General features: G+C 43.6%; 1 protein-coding gene across 1 annotated transcript in view; it reads right to left on the bottom strand.

The window, feature by feature from the left end:
- Positions 1 to 15,485, bottom strand: part of LOC106607264 (C-type mannose receptor 2) — a 42,187-nt gene extending 26,702 nt beyond the window's left edge. Inside the window, exons 1-8 of the mRNA XM_014204058.2 lie at positions 15,216 to 15,485; positions 8,856 to 9,290; positions 4,647 to 4,820; positions 4,308 to 4,472; positions 3,884 to 3,997; positions 1,838 to 1,981; positions 1,148 to 1,339; positions 147 to 301 (exon numbers count right to left, since the gene is read on the bottom strand). Coding sequence (XP_014059533.1) covers positions 147 to 301; positions 1,148 to 1,339; positions 1,838 to 1,981; positions 3,884 to 3,997; positions 4,308 to 4,472; positions 4,647 to 4,820; positions 8,856 to 9,290; positions 15,216 to 15,333 — 1,497 coding nt within the window. The 5' untranslated portion in view covers positions 15,334 to 15,485. The remainder of the gene's footprint in view (positions 1 to 146; positions 302 to 1,147; positions 1,340 to 1,837; positions 1,982 to 3,883; positions 3,998 to 4,307; positions 4,473 to 4,646; positions 4,821 to 8,855; positions 9,291 to 15,215) is intronic.
- Positions 15,486 to 18,144: the final 2,659 nt, after the last annotated feature.

The raw sequence follows: 18,144 nt of genomic DNA, 5'->3' as shown, positions 1-18,144 counted from the left end.
ACACACACACACACACAGAAAGAGAGAGGGCACAGCTGCAGAGTATAAACAATAGTTTTCTGTAAGGCTTGTTGGCAGTGAGAACACACTGCTGTGAGATGACGAAGGGTCCAGACGATAGGGGTCAAAGGCCAAGGGTCACTCACGGGTCCCCAGATGGTGACACAGTCCTCTGGGGTGTTTTGGAAGTTGTTGGGCTCAAAGGGATGCCAGTAAGTGAAGATGACGGGCGTGTGGTCTGTCCACTGGAAGTCCATCTGCATAGCCGTGTCATGGAGACCAATCCACAGCTCCTCCACATCTGACACACAGAGATATGACCATAACTATCACAGAGCAGGGAGGAGGACACACTACAGCAATCACATTAGGACAGAAACCAGATGGGAGAAGCTGTGAGTGGAATGGAGTATTAGACAATCTTCAACAAAAATGTTCCAAAAGGGCTCTTCGGGCTGTCCCCATAGGAGAATGATTTTTGATTCTAGGTACAACCCTTATGGGTTCCATGTAGAGCCCTCCGTGGAAAGGGTTCTACTTTGAACCCAACAGGGTTCTACTTGGAACTAAAAGGGTTCTTTCTACCTGGGACCAAAAAGGGTTCTTCAAAGGGTTCTCCTATGAGGGCAGCCGAAGAACCCGTTTAGGTTCTAGGTAGCACCTTTTTTTCTAAGAGTGTAGGTAGGGTGGAACTACAGTATGCCAACCCCTGTCCTTATAGTGTGGTCATGCAAAAAGTAGTAAATAATGTATTTTATACAGTACCAGTCAAACGCTTGGACAAACCTACTCATTCAAGGGTTTTTCTTTATTTATACTTTGTAGAATAATAGTGAAGACATCAATACTATGAAATAACACATATGGAGTCATGTAATAACCAAAGACCTTCCAAACTTTTGACTGGTACTCTACATTTTGATTTCATTTCATTTTTGTTGTTTCAGGTAAACAACCTAAACAAATTGTACATAGTTTTTATATATAGCACCTAACAACAAACAAGATCAACTGTCTCCTATGAGAGAAACTGTTGACACCGAAGTTGAAGCTTCCTTTCGAGACATGTACAGTATTGTACTATCTGTGTAGCTACCTGTCTTCAGGTTGAGGTACCTTTCCATGACATACTGTATTATCTGTGTACCTCGCTTGATGTTGTTGATGATGAACTCTAGTTCAGGCAGGGTGTGGAGGCTGACCAGGTTGGCCTCCATTTTCTGACAGGTTTTCTGAGCAGCGTCCCAGACCACCTTCTCTGACGTCAGTCTGTAGCAGCCTGCCTGGAACGCCTGCCAGCCCACATCACACTCGTACTTCTCATCATCCGCCCACGAGTCTGCAGCCCACAGAGCAGAGACAGAGAGCAAACAGAAGGGAAATATACCCTATATTAACTATTTGTTAATACAGTAGCGAGCATATAACCCGATGGTAACATGACTGTAACTGCTCACATCCAGGGGATGTAACTATCCATGAAACAACAAGCTATAGATGTAGGATCTTAATTTGAGCCGGTTTGCTACAGCAGGAAAATAATCCTGCAGCAACAGGAAATGTGAATTCTTATGTGGATTGTAACAAATTGACATTTTGTAGGGGTTGATACGTTTTACGTAAGGGAAAATCAAGTCTGAAATTTGAAAGTAGAAATTACAAACATTAAACGCCTTTCAAAAACTCAAATATACAAAAAATGTGCCTTTCCTGCTTTGCAGGAAAATTCTCAGCAACAGAAGAGTGATCAAATTAAGCTCCTACATCTGTAAAAGCTTTAGCAGGGAAGAATTGATAAGGAGGTCTAGAGTCTCGACCGGTGACTAGGCAGACGTACCGGTGGTGAAGGGGTCCAGGGTGGCATTGGGTCTCTTCTTACAGACGTAGGGAAGGGCTACAGAGCAGTCTCTGTTCTGCCAGCGGCCAGACGACTCTGTCCTGATCACCGCACAGTTCTCCTCATCCACATGGCCCGGCTGGTCTGGGATTGAAATACAATAAATATTGTGAGATAGAAAGAAGGGAACGCTTAGATGCTATCTGTGTAGTCTGTGGTATTAGTGTTGTAAACAGATGGTAGAGGTTGGGTTGGGTTAAAAGGATGGTTGAGGATGGATGAGGTTGGGTTAAAAGGATGGTTGAGGATGGATGAGGTTGGGTTAAAAGGATAGTTGAGGATGGATGAGGTTGGGTTAAAAGGATAGTTGAGGATGGATGAGGTTGGGTTAAAAGGATGGTTGAGGATGGATGAGGTTGGGTTAAAAGGATGGTTGAGGATGGATGAGGTTGGGTTAAAAGGATGGTAGAGGATGGATGAGGTTGGGTTAAAAGGATAGTTGAGGATGGATGAGGTTGGGTTAAAAGGATGGTAGAGGATGGATGAGGTTGGGTTAAAAGGATGGTTGAGGATGGATGAAGTTGGTTTAAAAGGATGGTTGAGGATGAATGAGGTTGTGTTAAAAGGCGCAGGTTGGCATTTATTGTCATGAATATTGCCCTGAAGGCAGCTCTGCAGAGTGGTCACTTGCTGGCATAGCCACAAAGTCATAAAATCAGATTTTAAATCTAACCATAACCCTAACACTGCTAACCCTAATACCTAACCCTAACCTTAAATTAAGACCAAATGCTCATTTTTTTTCATACATTTTTACTATACAGCCAATTTTGACTTTTCAGCTGGACCATCGAGCAGAGATTGCTCAGGTCTGCTTCCAGGGGAAGATTCATGACAATAAACATCAATCTGCTTTTAAAAGGAGGGTTGAGGATGGTTGAGGTTGGGTTGGGTTAAATAGATGGTTGAGGATGGTTGAGGTTGGGTTGGGTTAAACGGATGGTTGAGGTTGATTGAGTTAAACAGATGGTTGAGGATGGTTGAGGTTGGGTTGAGTTAAACAGATGGTTGAAGATGGTTGAGGTTGGGTTGGGTTAAAAAGATGGTTGAGGATGGTTGAGGCTGGGTTGGGTTAAACAGATGGTTGAGGATGGTTGAGTTAAACAGATGGTTGAGGATGATTGAGGTTGGTTTGGGTTAAACAGATGGTTGAGGATGGTTGAGGTTGGGTTAAAAAGATGGTTGAGGATGGTTGAGGTTGGGTTGGGTTAAACAGATGGTTGAGGATGGTTGAGGTTGGGTTGGGTTAAACAGATGGTTGAGGATGGTTGAGGTTGGGTTAAACAGATGGTTGAGAATGGTTGAGGTTGGGTTGGGTTAAAAAGATGGTTGAGGTTGGGTTGGGTTAAACAGATGGTTGAGGATGGTTGCGGTTGGGTTAAACAGATGGTTGAGGATGGTTGAGGTTGGGTTGGGTTAAACAGATGGTTGAGGATGGTTGAGGTTGATTGAGTTAAACAGATGGTTGAGGATGGTTGAGGTTGGGTTGAGTTAAAAAGATGGTTGAGGATGGTTGAGGTTGGGTTGGGTTAAACAGATGGTTGAGGATGGTTGAGGTTGGGTTGGGTTAAAAAGATGGTTGAGGTTGGGTTGGGTTAAACAGATGGTTGAGGATGGTTGAGTTTGGGTTAAACAGATGGTTGAGGATGGTTGAGGTTGGGTTGGGTTAAAAAGATGGTTGAGGTTGGGTTGGGTTAAACAGATGGTTGAGGATGGTTGAGGTTGGGTTGGGTTAAACAGATGGTTGAGGATGGTTGAGGTTGGGTTGGGTTAAAAAGATGGTTGAGGATGGTTGAGGTTGGGTTGGGTTAAACAGATGGTTGAGGATGGTTGAGGTTGGGTTGAGTTAAACAGATGGTTGAGGATGGTTGAGGTTGGGTTGGGTTAAACAGATGGTTGAGGATGGTTGAAGTTGGGTTGGGTTAAACAGATGGTTGAGGATGGTTGAGGTTGGGTTGGATTGGGTTAAAGGCAGTGTTCTCTCACCGTTCTCCCAGTTGAGGTATTTGAGCGGGGAGGAGTCAGCCCACTGCCAACCTCCGCTGATGTCCAGGTCATTCAAACCGATCCACAGAGCAGCACTGTAACCAGTCAACAAACCTACAGCAGCAGGGAGAGACTTCTCTTAAAAACCTAAGATGTTCTCATATAAATAGAGACAAGATCACACTCTACCTCTTTAAAACTATTAGAGAAGAGGTAAGTTGGGAAGAGATGGTAACACTTGATTTTAAGGTATCCTATTAAATGGCTTATAAACGCTTAATACATAGTTGTTTACCAGTAATGTTTAATACCAGTTCATAACAAACCTATAAACACATTTCTATCAAACCGAGAATAAGGAAGAAAACCGCTCCAGTGTTCTAGCATAGAGTACTGGATTTTAGACTCTCCTCTGGTCTCTTACCGTTGATGTAGGTCTGTTCATGCAGCTTGGTGATACTGAGCAGGTCTGCCCCCTGCTGTTGGCAGCTGATGCGAGCCTCGCTCCATGACAGAGTGGCCTGGAAGTTGAACTGGTAGCAGCTGTCTGTCAGGGGGTCTGTGTCCCAGAACGTCTCACAGTCATTGCCTAGTTGGAGGGGGAGAGAGAGAGAGAGAGAGAGAGAGAGAGGGGAGAGAAGGAGAAACAGAGATCATAGCAAGGGGGGAATGTCATAAAGAGACATAGAAAGAGTCTGTGGTGTGTGTGTGTGTGTGTGTGGGGGGGGTGGAGGAGGAACATAGCTGTGAGACAGTGACTCACTCTTGACAGGACAGAAGCCCCAGTGTTCGTCCTTGCCATAGTCGAAGGTGGTGGCACACCACAGGTGACCGTCCTCTCTGCCAATACTGGTGCAGTTGTGGAACCACTGGCCATCGTACATGAAGGGAAGGTAGCAGGGCCGACCCTGAGAGTTCCCCTGGATAGTATAGATCTCTGCAAAGGCACACGATGGAAAGACTTCACATCCCAGGATGCACTGAAGTGCCACTTTCTGTCCCATATTGACTTGTGTGGATCGTTTTACTGAGTAAACAAATCTGTGCACTCAAAGACGTGCAATTAAACGTGATAAATAAATAGAAGATATATTACAGGAAATGAAGACACATGCCAAAGTGTGATTTTGGACCAAAAGGTATGGGAAAGCTCATCAGAGGTAAACAATAAACCAAAAAAGACCAGATAATGGAAAAACAATCAAACGATTTTCATCTGAAAAATAAATACATCAGGACAAAGCCTTATAAAAACTCAATACACTGTCTCAAACTAAAAAGTATGCCAGAAAAAGTCATTTTCACTAGCAATTGACAAGGGTAGAAAGGATAAAAACCTTCTCTAAAATAATAAAATAATGAGTTTAATTTATAAGCAGCTGTTTTAGTTATTTTTCCAGTCTATTATGAGACTGCCATGTATAAACTAAACTCCATTATTCTTTGAGAGGTGAATGAACATTATTTTGAATGAAACCTGATCTCCACAGTTTGACAAAATGCCCAGGGGTTGCCACGGTAGCCTCTGCATTCCACTGGACGGCGGGGTATGAAGGAAAGGGCAGCAGGGGGAAAACGCAAATCAACTCTCCAAGACACGGTGGAGAAAGAGAGAGAGAGGGAAGAGAGCGAGCGGGGAAAGAGAGAGAGAGAGAGAGAGAGAGAGAGAGAGAGAGAGAGAGAGAGAGAGAAGAGCGAGGAAAGAGAGAGAGAGAGAGAGAGAGAGAGAAGAGCGAGGAAAGAGAGAGAGAGAGAGAGAGAGAGAGAAAAGGGCGAGGGAGAAAGGGAGAAAGAGAGCGGTAGAGAGAGAGAGAGCTGTGAAAGAGAAAGACTAGAAGGGTGTTTGCGATGTTACCAAAACACACAGAGAACTAGCCAGGCCCATGGAAAGTAGGGCATATGTGTTAAAAAAGGGGGAAAGGACTAGAAAGTTCCTTCCCTCCCTCCTTCATTTCCCTCTCTCCTCCACCAGTGGATGGTTTGTGTCAAGCTGCTAGCCTGCTAGCTACACAGCGGGGTGACTAATGTCCGTGGCATTCATTATTCAGCAGCCTGTTGACTTCACAAAAGCAAGTTGTGAGGAATGGCAGTTAAAAGTTACAAATGCCTTTTGCCTCGCCACAAAAAAAGGAAAGAAAAGAAGGAGAGGAAAGATAGAGGAGGAAAGTAAAGAAGGAGAGGAAAGATAGAGGAGGAAAGTAAATAAGTCATTTTCTGGACTTAGGTTGTAGGAGATCTGGTTTTAATTGCACTCAGACAGGCTAGAGACAGTATTTCACAGACTGAGCCCGGCAGAAAGGCTGTCAGTGTAACTTAAATTATGACATTTGATATCTGTATGAATAATAATAATAATAATAGTGGAAACAAGGCTTTGCTTCAAAACCACACTGCTAACCCTTAAGCAGGGGCTTCAACTCCAAAGTCCTACATAAACACTAACATACCGTAGGCTAGAGCTGGGCGATATGGGAAAAAAATCCATATTGTGATAAATTGCCTGAATTGATGACGATAATTAGAAGGATAGTTTCTGACATTTAATGTGCAACAAGTTTTTTTTTAAACGTTTCCTTTAAACTACTACTACAAGTCTGATGCTGTAGCCATCAATTGTCTCATTAACAATCACCCATATTAACACACTTATTTCATTTCAAACTTCACATTTCTCAAGTATAGGCTACGTATCGTAATGAACCATATCAGGAAAATGCTCGCGATAAATGATTGTTATGGTCGGTGTCGGTGTAATTTCCGGTTTAATGCCCCAGCTCTACCGTAGTCTATGTGAGGGCAAGGGCATTCCACTGTTTACGTCTTGAGTTTACGAACACAGAGAGAGAGGGCTTCCTTAGCTGTCTAGCTGGCGGGCTGCCAGTCAGTCATACAGTCAACAGAGAGGCCCAGGGCAAGAAATTGCAGCATGCGTCTGAACAGATACAGCTGTACCCTCCTCAACAGTACAACACAGCTGACTAACCCTGCCTCAGCATTTAATTTACAAGCACTGTTGGGAGAAATAGAGACAAACCATATTCTGGCTTGTATTTTCTATTGCAAAATGGCTGACTCCCCTGTTCTACCAGATTCAAACTAACGTCTTGTTGCTCCATACCAAAACAAAACCAAGACTGTTATTTTACTTGTCAACCAACAAGTAACCACCACCATTCCTTTCTATAATTACAGTTGAAGTCGGAAGTTTACATACACTTCGGTTGGAGTCATTAAAACTGGTTTTTCAACCACTCCACAAATTTCTTGTTAACAAACTATAGTTTTGGCAAGTCGGTTAGGACATCTACTTTGTGCATGACACAAGTAATTTTTCCAAACATTGTTTACAGACAGATTATTTCACTTATAATTAACTGTATCACAATTCCAGTGGGTCAGAAGTTTACATACACTAAGTTGACTGTGCCTTTAAACAGCTTGGAAAATTCCAGAAAATGATGGAATGGCTTTAGAAGCTTCTGATAGGCTAATTGACGTTGTTTGAGTCAATTGGAGGTCTACCTGTGGATGTATTTCAAGGCCTACCTTCAAACTCAGTGACTCTTTGCTTGACATCATGGGAAAATCTAAAGAAATCAGCCAAGACCTCAGAAAATAAATTGTAGACCTCCACAAGTCTGGTTCATCCTTGGGAGGAATTTCCAAACGCCTGAAGGTACCACGTTCATCTGTACAAACAATAGTACGCAAGTATAAACACCATGGGACCACTCAGCCGTCATACCGCTCAGGAAGGAGACGCGTTCTGTCTCCTAGAGATGAATGTACTTTGGTGCAAAAAGTGTAAATCAATCCCAGAACAACAGCAAAGGACCTTGTGAAGATGCTGCAGGAAACAGGAACAAAATTATCTATATCCACAGTAAAATGAGCCCTATATCGAAATAACCTGAAAGGCCGCTCAGCAAGGAAGAAGCCACTGCTCCAAAACCGCCATAAAAAAGCCAGACTATGGTTTGCAACTGCACATGGGGACAAAGATCGTACTTTTTGGAGAAATGTCCTCTGGTCTGATGAAACAAAAATAGAACCGTTTGGCCATAATGACCATTGTTATGTTTGGAGGAAAAAGGGGGATGCTTGCAAGCCAAAGAACTCCATCCCAACCGTGAAGCACGGGGGTGGCAGCATCATGTTGTGGGGGTGCTTTGCTGCAGGAGGGACTGGTGCACTTCACAAAAGAGATGGCATCTTGAGGAAGGAAAATTATGTGGTTATATTGAAGCAACATCTCAAGACATCAGACAGGAAGTTAAAGCTTGGTTGCAAATGGGTCTTCCAAATGGATAATGACCCCAAGCATACTTCCAAAGTTGTGGAAAAATGGCTTAAGGACAACAAAGTCAAGGTATTGGAGTGGCCATCACAAAGCCCTGACCTCAATCCTATAGAAAATGTGTGGGCAGAACTGAAAAAGCGTGTGCGAGCAAGGAGGCCTACAAACCTCACTCAGTTACACCAGCTCTGTCAGGAGGAATGGGCCAAAATTCACCCAACTTATTGTGGGAAGCTTGTGGAAGGCTACCCGAAACGTTTGACCCAAGTTAAACAATTTAAAGGAAATGCTACCAAATACTAATTGAGTGATGTAAACTTCTGACCCACTGGGAATGTGATGAAAGGAATAGAAGCTGAAATAAAGAATTCTCTCTACTATTATTCTGACATTCCACATTCTTAAAATAAAGTGGTGATTCTAACTGAGCTAAGACAGGGCATTTTTACTAGGATTAAATGTCAGGAACTGTGAAAAACTGAGTTGAAATGTATTTGGCTAAGGTGTATGTAAACTTCCGACTTCTACTGTACATGTCAGTCATTTCCTTGCCAGAATGACTTGCTCAACTTACACTTTCATTTATCAGACAAAGAGTACCAAAATAGCCTCATCAACCCTTTGTAATCCACTAGAATGACTTTGTAAACCAGAAGCAGAAGCTCTTCTACTTACCACGATAGCTCCTAGAACAAAGGTCCTGATCGTCCCCAAAGAGCCTCCACTTGAGCCCCTCCCGTGGGGGCTTGACATCCGAGGCCACCACTGAGGAGTTAGCGGAGGGGTTAACAGGGTGCGAGGGTGACGGCAGGTACAGGTTGAGGTTCTCCAACACATGGACACAGTACCAGGTCCATCGGACCCCTGGAGGCTCTCTGTCACAGGGGTAGACGCCCAGCGGTGAAACGTCCTCCCTGGAGCTGTAGTTGCCTGTTGTCAGGCCTAGGCACAGAGAGGAGCCTAGGTTGAAGAGCCGGCCCCGGGTCACCCACTTCCACTTCTGGGCGTCATCCTCGCAGGACTTGGACAGGGACAGGGAGTGACCCTGCACCCCTAGACAGCCCTGAGCCCCCTCGTGGAAGAACACAAACACATCACCATTCACAGGCTCTGTGGAGAGAGAGAGATAGAGAAACAGAGAGAGAGAAAGAGAAAGAGAGAGAGAAGAGAGAGAGAGAGAGGACAGTCAATAACACTGTTCAGAAATGATTCCATCTTTAGCTGCTAATGTGGAGAGAGCCGGAACACGATCAATATCACTGTTAATGGATGTTCTGCTTTGTTAGAGCAAGCATATTTCAGCTGGTTGTGGTGCTGTCGAAAGGCTAGCTTTCTCACAATGATACCTAGCCCACTGTCATATCTCCTCTCACATCTATGACAAAACAGACCAAAAAGTTGAAAGAAAGCATTTAATTTGCATATTTAAAAGACCATAGGAGGCTCACAAACCTGTATCAACTTAAGCAGACATTGACCCAGGTTATGTGTCTAGACGTGTTAATTGGAAGGGCCTGCTGCTTTGAAAATGTGGTAGCACGTGTTTGTTCACGCATCTATTAACATTGGTAATGTCTATTTATTTGTTATTTCCTGTCAGACTCTGGGATATTTGCCCCATTTCAGACGTGTGACCTGGAATGGCCTTTCTCCTCACGGGGAGTCTGTGGTCTGAATGTCATGTGATGGAAGGTTGGCTGAAGAATGAAATGAGGACTGGGCGGTCTGGGGGTTTTGGGGGACTGGTTTGGAACTTTATCAGGAGAAAATGTCTGGTTTCATATTTGAAGATGTTTCTGTTGTCAATATCGGATAATATCCATGTCATTACTTTACTTAATTATGTCAGTAATTTACCCAGACCGAGTGACCCTACAGTTCATTCTCAAAAAAGTTACAAGGAAATGTCCTGAACTGTACCTTGGCTTATTTCATCCTTATGTAGTAATGTATATGTCAATGTGCCATGCGCATTGTGTCTCTACTGTAGGCTCTGTGTAATACAAGAGTAAGTATACTGTATACACTCCAACCCTGTATGAACTGAAAAGAGGAGGAGGTAGAGAGAAAGTGAGATATTTAACTCTAAGCTAGCTAGAAGATACTGGCTGGACTCCAGCCTCTATGACTGGAATGTCGGGAAGAAAACCCAACAGCCTTCCCAAAAACCCAGTGTGGTTTTCTCTCATTCCCACTTCTTCTCCAAGCTTTTCTTTTTAGTCTCCTGCAAGGGGGGGGGGGTACGGGGATTGAGAGGTTAAGGCCAGGTGATTCAAAAGTGTCTGCACTGGTGGAAGAGAGAGCGAGCGATGGAAAGGGAGAGAAAGAGAGGAAGAAAGAGAGGAGGGGGAGTGCAGCTGTGACGTTAGGTGAACAAAAAGAGCAAAGAGAAGAAAAAAGGAATGACCACAAAACAAACAGAAGCTCTCCTTAGTGAATCTGGGTCCAGAGAAGAGAAACAGAGAGAGAGAGACCGTCAGCATTCCTCCTTCACGGGGCCCTCTAAGGGGCCAGGAAGTGGGGAAGGTAGGACAGATCACTGGGCGTTGGGCTGAACATAGGGAAAGAGGGGATACCTAGTCAGTCGCACAGCTGAATGCATTCAACTGAAATGTGTCTTCCTCATTTAACCCAACCCCTCTGAATCAGATGGCTCTGGTATGGGGGTCCTTCAGTCCACACACAGAATAGGGGTCCTGGCCTGTAGTACTAAACAACCTCCTCAAGTCATCTAATCAGTCCACTGTAGCTCTCTCACAGAACTAGCAACACCGCCCTTGAAGCACTACCAACACTAAAACAATGGAGAATTTGATTTGATTTGAATCTCCATAAAAAGAGTCCCTACAAAGTCGTTATGAAGCAGACCTTCAATCAGTGTTGCACTAGGTTTTCTCAGACTCACACAACCTCTGTCTGCGACGTTGTTGAGAAATAATAGTCAGCTTGTGGCCTTGGTCGGCTTCCAGATGCTGCGAACGCTGTAGTTACAAAACACAATGGCTGAGTGGTTCCACAGAGCTGTGAGAGCCTCCACTGGCAGTGCTTTGTATAGTGTAATCAGATACAATTACCAGCTGGCGCTGACTGCTGCAGACGTCTCGTTGTAGCAACCTGTTGTTAGCCCTGTTTACTGTCCACTAATTGTGATGCAATAAAGAGTCAGAAGTCAAAATACCTTTTCTCACATGGTAATGGTGCACCTCTGGAAAAATCTTTACTCTGCACTCTTAGAAAAAAGTGTTGCAAAAGGGTTATTTTTTGTATTTATTATTTAACCTTTATTTAACTAGGCAAGTCAGTTAAAAATAAATTCTTATTTACAATGACGGCCTACACCGGCCAAACCCTAATGACGCTGGGCCAATTGTGCGCCGCCATATGGGACTCCCAATCGCGGCCGGTTGTGATACAGCCTGGAATCGAACCAGGGTCTGTAGTGACGCCTCTAGCACTGAGATGTAGTGCCTTAGACCGCTGCGCCACTCGGGAGCCCAGTTCTGCAGTTGTCGCCATTTGAAGAACCCTTTTTTGGTTCCAGGTATAACTATTTTGGGTTCCATGTAAAACCCTCTGTGGAAAAGGTTCTACCTGGAACCAAAAGGGGTTCTTCAAAGGGTTCTCCTATTGGGACAGTCGAAGAACCCTTTTTGGTTCTAGATAGCACCTTCGTCATTGAAGTAAAAGAATGAGGGGCAGATTCCAACAGACAAAACGCAACTGAATGTCTTAACATTGACAAGTCTGCCTTTCCATGAGTTTATAATTTCAGACTCCTATTATTAACGTAACACAATCCATAACAGTCTGGAATGAAAAAACTTTCCATGGACTCATTTCTCTCCAGGGAACTCATTGTCTGTCATTTCCATTAAATGGCATGTGTTCAATAACCTTGCTACAGTTATTCAAGCATTTCTCTACAGATCTCCAACAGCAAAGACAAACTGAGTCCTGTTAATGCCATACCGTATAGACCCTGTAGATCAGACAGTTCAGCAAAGTCGCTCAATCTGTGATGCCTCTCAATTCAATGATCTTTCTTAGCTTGTGGTCCATGCCAAAACCTTTAGCAGTGCTCCCAGCTACCTCGGTCTGAAAATCCAACCATTCTATTTGTTCTTTTAATTGGCTCTACTCTGCCATGACAGGCAATCCACCCCAGCTGTGAGCAGATTACAGGATCAACTTCGCCCTTCCCAAATTTGTCAAAACACTGTACAGAACAATGAATTCATTTTGGACATCTACAGCGCTGACTTTAAGCCGGATGCTCTGAAGTAAGCAGTGCTGCTTCCAGTGGTGGGTGATTTCCTTGACAAGGCTTACATAACAATAGTTGTGGCCATGCTAACGCTTGGCTTAGCAACACTCACGGCGGTGTGGTAAGAGGAGTTTTTAGGAGACGTACATTTTATTAAAAGCAGCCTGGTGTCATTTTGTCTTTTGTCATGATGAGAATCAGAGCCACAACAAAAGGAATGTTGGTTTTCTGTTGCTACCAAGACCTTGATTGAGCTCGATGACTAATTTCCCACGGGCCATGACTAGTACCCAACAAGCTGGGTGCTGATGTTACTGATGTTGTGAAGTAGAAGCTCTTATCTTCTCAAAGTGTTCAAACCTGGGCCCTGCAGCTGTGTTTTTGAAGTGCTGATTCAACCTCAGACGGCTCTGCTAAGTAAAAGACAAACTTTGAATGTTATTCCAGAAGCAGATTTGAAAATGGTTGATGTGAAGCACAGTAAAGCACAGATCAACAGCTTCACTGAATCTTGGCGAAAGTTAATCCTTGGGGAAATACAACCAGAACAACACCCATCTAGCCTGATCCCTCCTCTCCCTCTCTCCCACTCCCTGCCCCGTCACCCTACTTAGACCCACGCCAGTTTCCTGCTGCAAAAGAGAGAGGCTTAAACCTGCAGCCAAGAACAACGGAACACAAGGAGCCAAGAGCAGAGAGGTTGATGTTCCCAGAACCACCTTCTTCTCCTCCAACTCTGGCTGGTGTGTTGATGAGGTCTCTCTGGGCGTGGGGGTGTGAGCAGGGCACTGGAGCTGGTGCACAGAGGTCCAGTGGATGCTGAGGTACATGAAACAAAGGTGACTGACTTGATCCACACTGAGGTGAGACGTACTGTAGAGATGGAGGCACTGGGACTGGGAACCATATTGTGATAGAAATTTGAGATAACAAACATTTTACTCCCATAGATGTTGAAGCAAAGTGGAGTACAAGTGTGGGTGGATGTTAGTGGATAAGAACAACAATGATGATAGATTCTGGTATCAGGTTAAAGACCCCCAGGTCTAGATGAAGGTGTGGTGGTGGGACCAAAGGATTGTCCAAGAACCTTTTTCTTATTTTGATAGATGTTTGAAATGAAAGGGGACGCTTGTTTAGCGGGTAAGCTTTATAAAACAGAACATTTCCTTGTCCAGTAAAAACAGCAACCAACAAATTGACAGGAAATTCCAGCCTGTTAGTATGTTTGTTTCTATTTATTTTATGGCGGTCCAGGCCAGACTCTGACACTGCTGGAGCGGTGGTAGGCCCCCACCCAGGAAACATCTCAGTGGGAGGGGAGGAGAAGCAGCAGTGAGTGGGTGGGATTTGTTAGGGGCTGATCAAGCCCTTTAGTGGGTGGTTGGGGGGGATTTGTTAGGGGATGATCAGGCTGTTGGCTTCCTGCTTTCTGTACAGCTTGAGTCCAAAGACACAGGGGTGGTACCTGAAATTCCTCCATGATCCTAAAGGTAAGACTGAGCCCCAGGATAGAGGGATTGTTCTGAGACCTGTACACTCAGGTAGACCTCGGGGTGTGAATAAGTGTCTAAAAGACAGAATAAATAGAAATGGTGGAAAACAAGAATGAAAGCATGTGAATGAGAGATCTGCCTTGCCTTTGCAGTTGGCAAACAAACCCAGTAACATCTGCACTGCAGGTGTAACAAGGTATCTGCCCCTACATGACATTGTGTTGAGATAAGAGCTGACACAACAGTGCTTTCAGAGAAATCACACAGAAAACAAAAACAACGACTGTAATAATACCGTAATAACAGAACCTGGTGAATTACAGTATATGATCGTCTTATTGACTTCATCACCTTGAATCATCATACTCAGCTTTGTTGATACTGTTTTCCCTCCCGTGTACTAACTGAACTAATTCTGACCCCATAACACACAATGTATATTCCAGGGGTAGACCTCCATATCAAAGAACTGAATACATCTTGTTGAAAGTTCAATTTGTGCTATAGGGTCGGCCAAGTAAGTTTAAGTTCTGTTTCCACTTGGCAGGAATTGAGAATTTCAGTTTTCAGTTAGGCCCACCTCCAAAGTTGTCTACACTGTCAAGTTGGTTACTGTGCCTACTTTGTCTTCATTTCAAAGTGGCAGTGTGGTATTTCTCGAAATTACTGTTATAGCCTAGTGTTATCCGTCTTCATTAATATATTATACCTTTTTTTTACCTAGATTTAATCTATACAAATCGACCCATTGCATGCCTAGGAGTAAGGCAGGTCAGTGTTCAAAAGCGAGAGGTCACTGTCGTGCCAATAGGTCTACACGGTAGTGAGAAAAACTAAAAAGGGGACCGAGAATTGATGGACATAATTGTATAACAGGATGTAAAGGTCACATCTGCCTGCGGGGTGACAAACACATGCAACGCGTCAGTCCCATACCAGCTTACAGAGGAAGGACACGGAGGTGTAGGACATGAATACCATTTTAAGTTTCCAAAGATGGCAAAGTATATTAGCAATTCACTACAAGTTTCCAAACGAGAACCCCAACCCCCCCCCCCCCCACACACACACATCTGGTTCCACTCAGAATTCGGACTTTCGTGGCATTCCAATGCATCAGTGAAGTTCAAATAAAAAGTACCAGTGAAATCCCACCAGGTCTCCTACCCAAAAACAAAAAAGCTAAATAAGCTTTAGGTGGATAAACTCTCGGTCTCCAGAGTTTTCCTTGAATGAAAAGCCGAGAAGCATTCGACAGCAACATATTGTTCTTACCTGAAACGCTGCTGTTTAGTTCCAGACTAAAGATGAATAAATATAAAGTGCATTTGTAAAAGTGAAGGGAATTTTTCCATGTTCTCCTCGAATCCTTGTTTCGGTCGCAGCGTGGCATGCCCACTATTGCTCAGCAAATTGTAAATCGGAGCAATTTTTGGAGAGCTTTCTTTTCGGGACGGATGGGTAGAGTGGTGGTGAGTATGATGGGGTGCAGAAGAGAGGAGTAGAGTGAGCTCTGTGTCTTTTTAGTGCGTCGTTAAAAGTGAAGTTAGCAGACGTGTTGCGTCAGCGTCACCATACTCTAGCCCGCCTCACATGCATACACAGTTGTGCACAAACTAGACACATTGTATTGCAGATATGCAACACTGTACCTCAGAATCTCAGACTTGCAACATTGTTACCTTGCGTCTTCTTGAGATCTACCCCGCTGTTACATTGTAACAATATCCCTGCTTGTGATACGCTACATGCTGCAAATATGTAGCCTAGCTAGCCTAGGCCTATTTGTTTCCTTCAAAAAATGTTTACACCTATATTCACTCGATTTAGCTTATTTAAAACTACAGTAAAGATTGAAAACAGAAATGTTTTATTTTACTAGATTCAGGCTCATAGAATCATTCCCCAAAGCAGCAGTGGGGTGACAATGCACACAGATCAGCCAAGTGAGATTGCAACATGAACTCGTTTTACTTCCCATTCCAAAGCCAGAGACCCAAAGCCAACTCATAAATATGTGTAAAAAAAAAAATACTAAAGTGATGCCTTCTTGGCCTCCACTGTTGTGAAGAAAGTATTCTGGATTATTTAATTATCACAGTATTGCTGTCCCTTCCTCGTGAATCAATTAAGATGCCATGGTGCACATAGTTTCACATGGAATCGTCTTTATTCACCCCTGGAATGATTCCGTGTTGGGGATTGGTAGTGGTGGATGTGGGGGAGAGTGGAAACAAACCAATGTCAATCTGTTGGGAAATGCAAGAATGATGCATCAATCAGAACAATCTTACATTGGTGGATAATGTGTGTGTGTGTGTGTGTGTGTGTGTGTGTGTGTGTGTGTGTGTGTGTGTGTGTGTGTGTGTGTGTGTGTGTGTGTGTGTGTGCGCACAATCTGCACACGAAGCCTAACAGTTCAAAGCTGGTGTCACTGATGTGTTAGCTTCATCCTCTCCTGAACACAGTCATTGTTGGATCATTAGCAGTATGCATGGCTCAGGGCCCTGTCTGTCTCCCTCTCCACTGATCATTATTGATCTGTGGCTTTGGCAGTGCACTGCACACAACCACACTCAGTTTAACACACATTTTAAACAACGTGCGAATGCACCGTGCAAAGTAGTAGCCTAACCACAGAGCTAGATTGAGCTTCTATCTCTATGGCCTACCCATACATTTTATACCAGTGTCGTTCAATGGTAGAGTGATCATCGCTCATGGCATCAATTCAGCACTGCGTGAGCCCAATCATTCTTTCAATAATGTGACAGTTGTATTATAGATAATTACTTCAGGGGCTCTCAAACTTTTTGGGGGGGTCGGGGACCCCTTTTGTGATAGCAAATTCATCAGGGATCCCCTCATAATCAGAACACAACTGGAGTGGGCTAAAAAAAATAGCATACAAGGAGTTCTACTTTGACTTTGGCAGTGCATGGCCGGACAAACCATTTTAAAGGTCCATCTCCTGGCATCGGAGAGAAGCACATTTCCTGCAATTCTACATATTTTGTCATGGGGCAGAGATTTTTGGTTGTTGCAGCTTTAAAGCGTGTATCCTGCAATTCTACACATTTTGTCATGAGGCAGAGTGAAAACGTTGCAGTTTTAAAGCTTAAATTACAGTGCATTTACCTAAACTAAAATAGAATAAGGATGGAGTTGATGATTGGTGGAGTACTGTGAATACCAATATCCAGGCCCATGTTGCCCAGGGTTAATTAAGAACATCAATTGTAGATGAATCATATTACACTGTATTGTATTGCACCCTCAACTTATTCTACAGATCTCTTGGCCAAAATTCATTTAATCAGTTTTTTGTAATATTCATTAAAAAAATGGGGCAAACGAGACAGGGTTGGTTTAGATTGTTGACATGTAAACTATATTTTCTCTCAAAATGTTTATTGAAAACAAATACACTTGCACAGGGAGCACTTGTCTCTCAAATACATCATTACAGTTGTTGGTTAGCTAGCGAATGTCAGCCGTACTAGCATAGACATGGGTCAAAACACCTCAACACAGTATCAACGAGATGATACTAGCCACCTACGATTCCCCACATGGTTGTTAGCTATTTTAATCATACCACCACATGGCCTTCTTCCTCATCGATGTGCCCACATTCTCGTGACGTTGTCAGCCAACCCGTCTCTAGGTCATTCAGACTTTTCCATCAGGTTTGGTTTCTCCCACTTCGTTATATTATTTTAATATTTTTGTCATTTAGCAGACGCTCTTATCCAGAGCGACTTACAGGAGCAATTAGGGTTACGTGCCTTGCTCAAGGGCACGTCGACAGATCTCACCTACAGTTGAAGTCAGAAGTTTACTCTCACTTAGGTTGGAGTCATTAAAACTCGTTTTTCAACCACTCCACAAATTTCTTGTTAGCAAACTGTAGTTTTGGCAAGTCGGTTAGGACATCTACTTTGTGCATGACACAAGACCTTTTTCCAACAATTGTTTACAGACAGATTATTTAACTTATAGTTCACTGTATCACAACTCCAGTGGGTCAGAAGTTTACATACACTAAGTTGACTGTGCCTTTAAACAGCTTGGAAAATTCCAGAAAATGATGTCATGGCTTTAGAAGCTTCTGATAGGCTAATTGACATCTATTGACATATCTATTTCCACAGTAAAACGAGTCCTATATTGACATAACCTGAAAGGCCGCTCATCAAAGAAG

This window comes from Salmo salar, chromosome ssa06 (genome assembly GCF_905237065.1).
Source record: "Salmo salar chromosome ssa06, Ssal_v3.1, whole genome shotgun sequence".
Lineage (NCBI taxonomy): Eukaryota > Metazoa > Chordata > Actinopteri > Salmoniformes > Salmonidae > Salmo > Salmo salar.
Note: the sequence above shows the minus strand (reverse complement) of the source record. Positions and strands in the feature narration are given on the sequence as shown.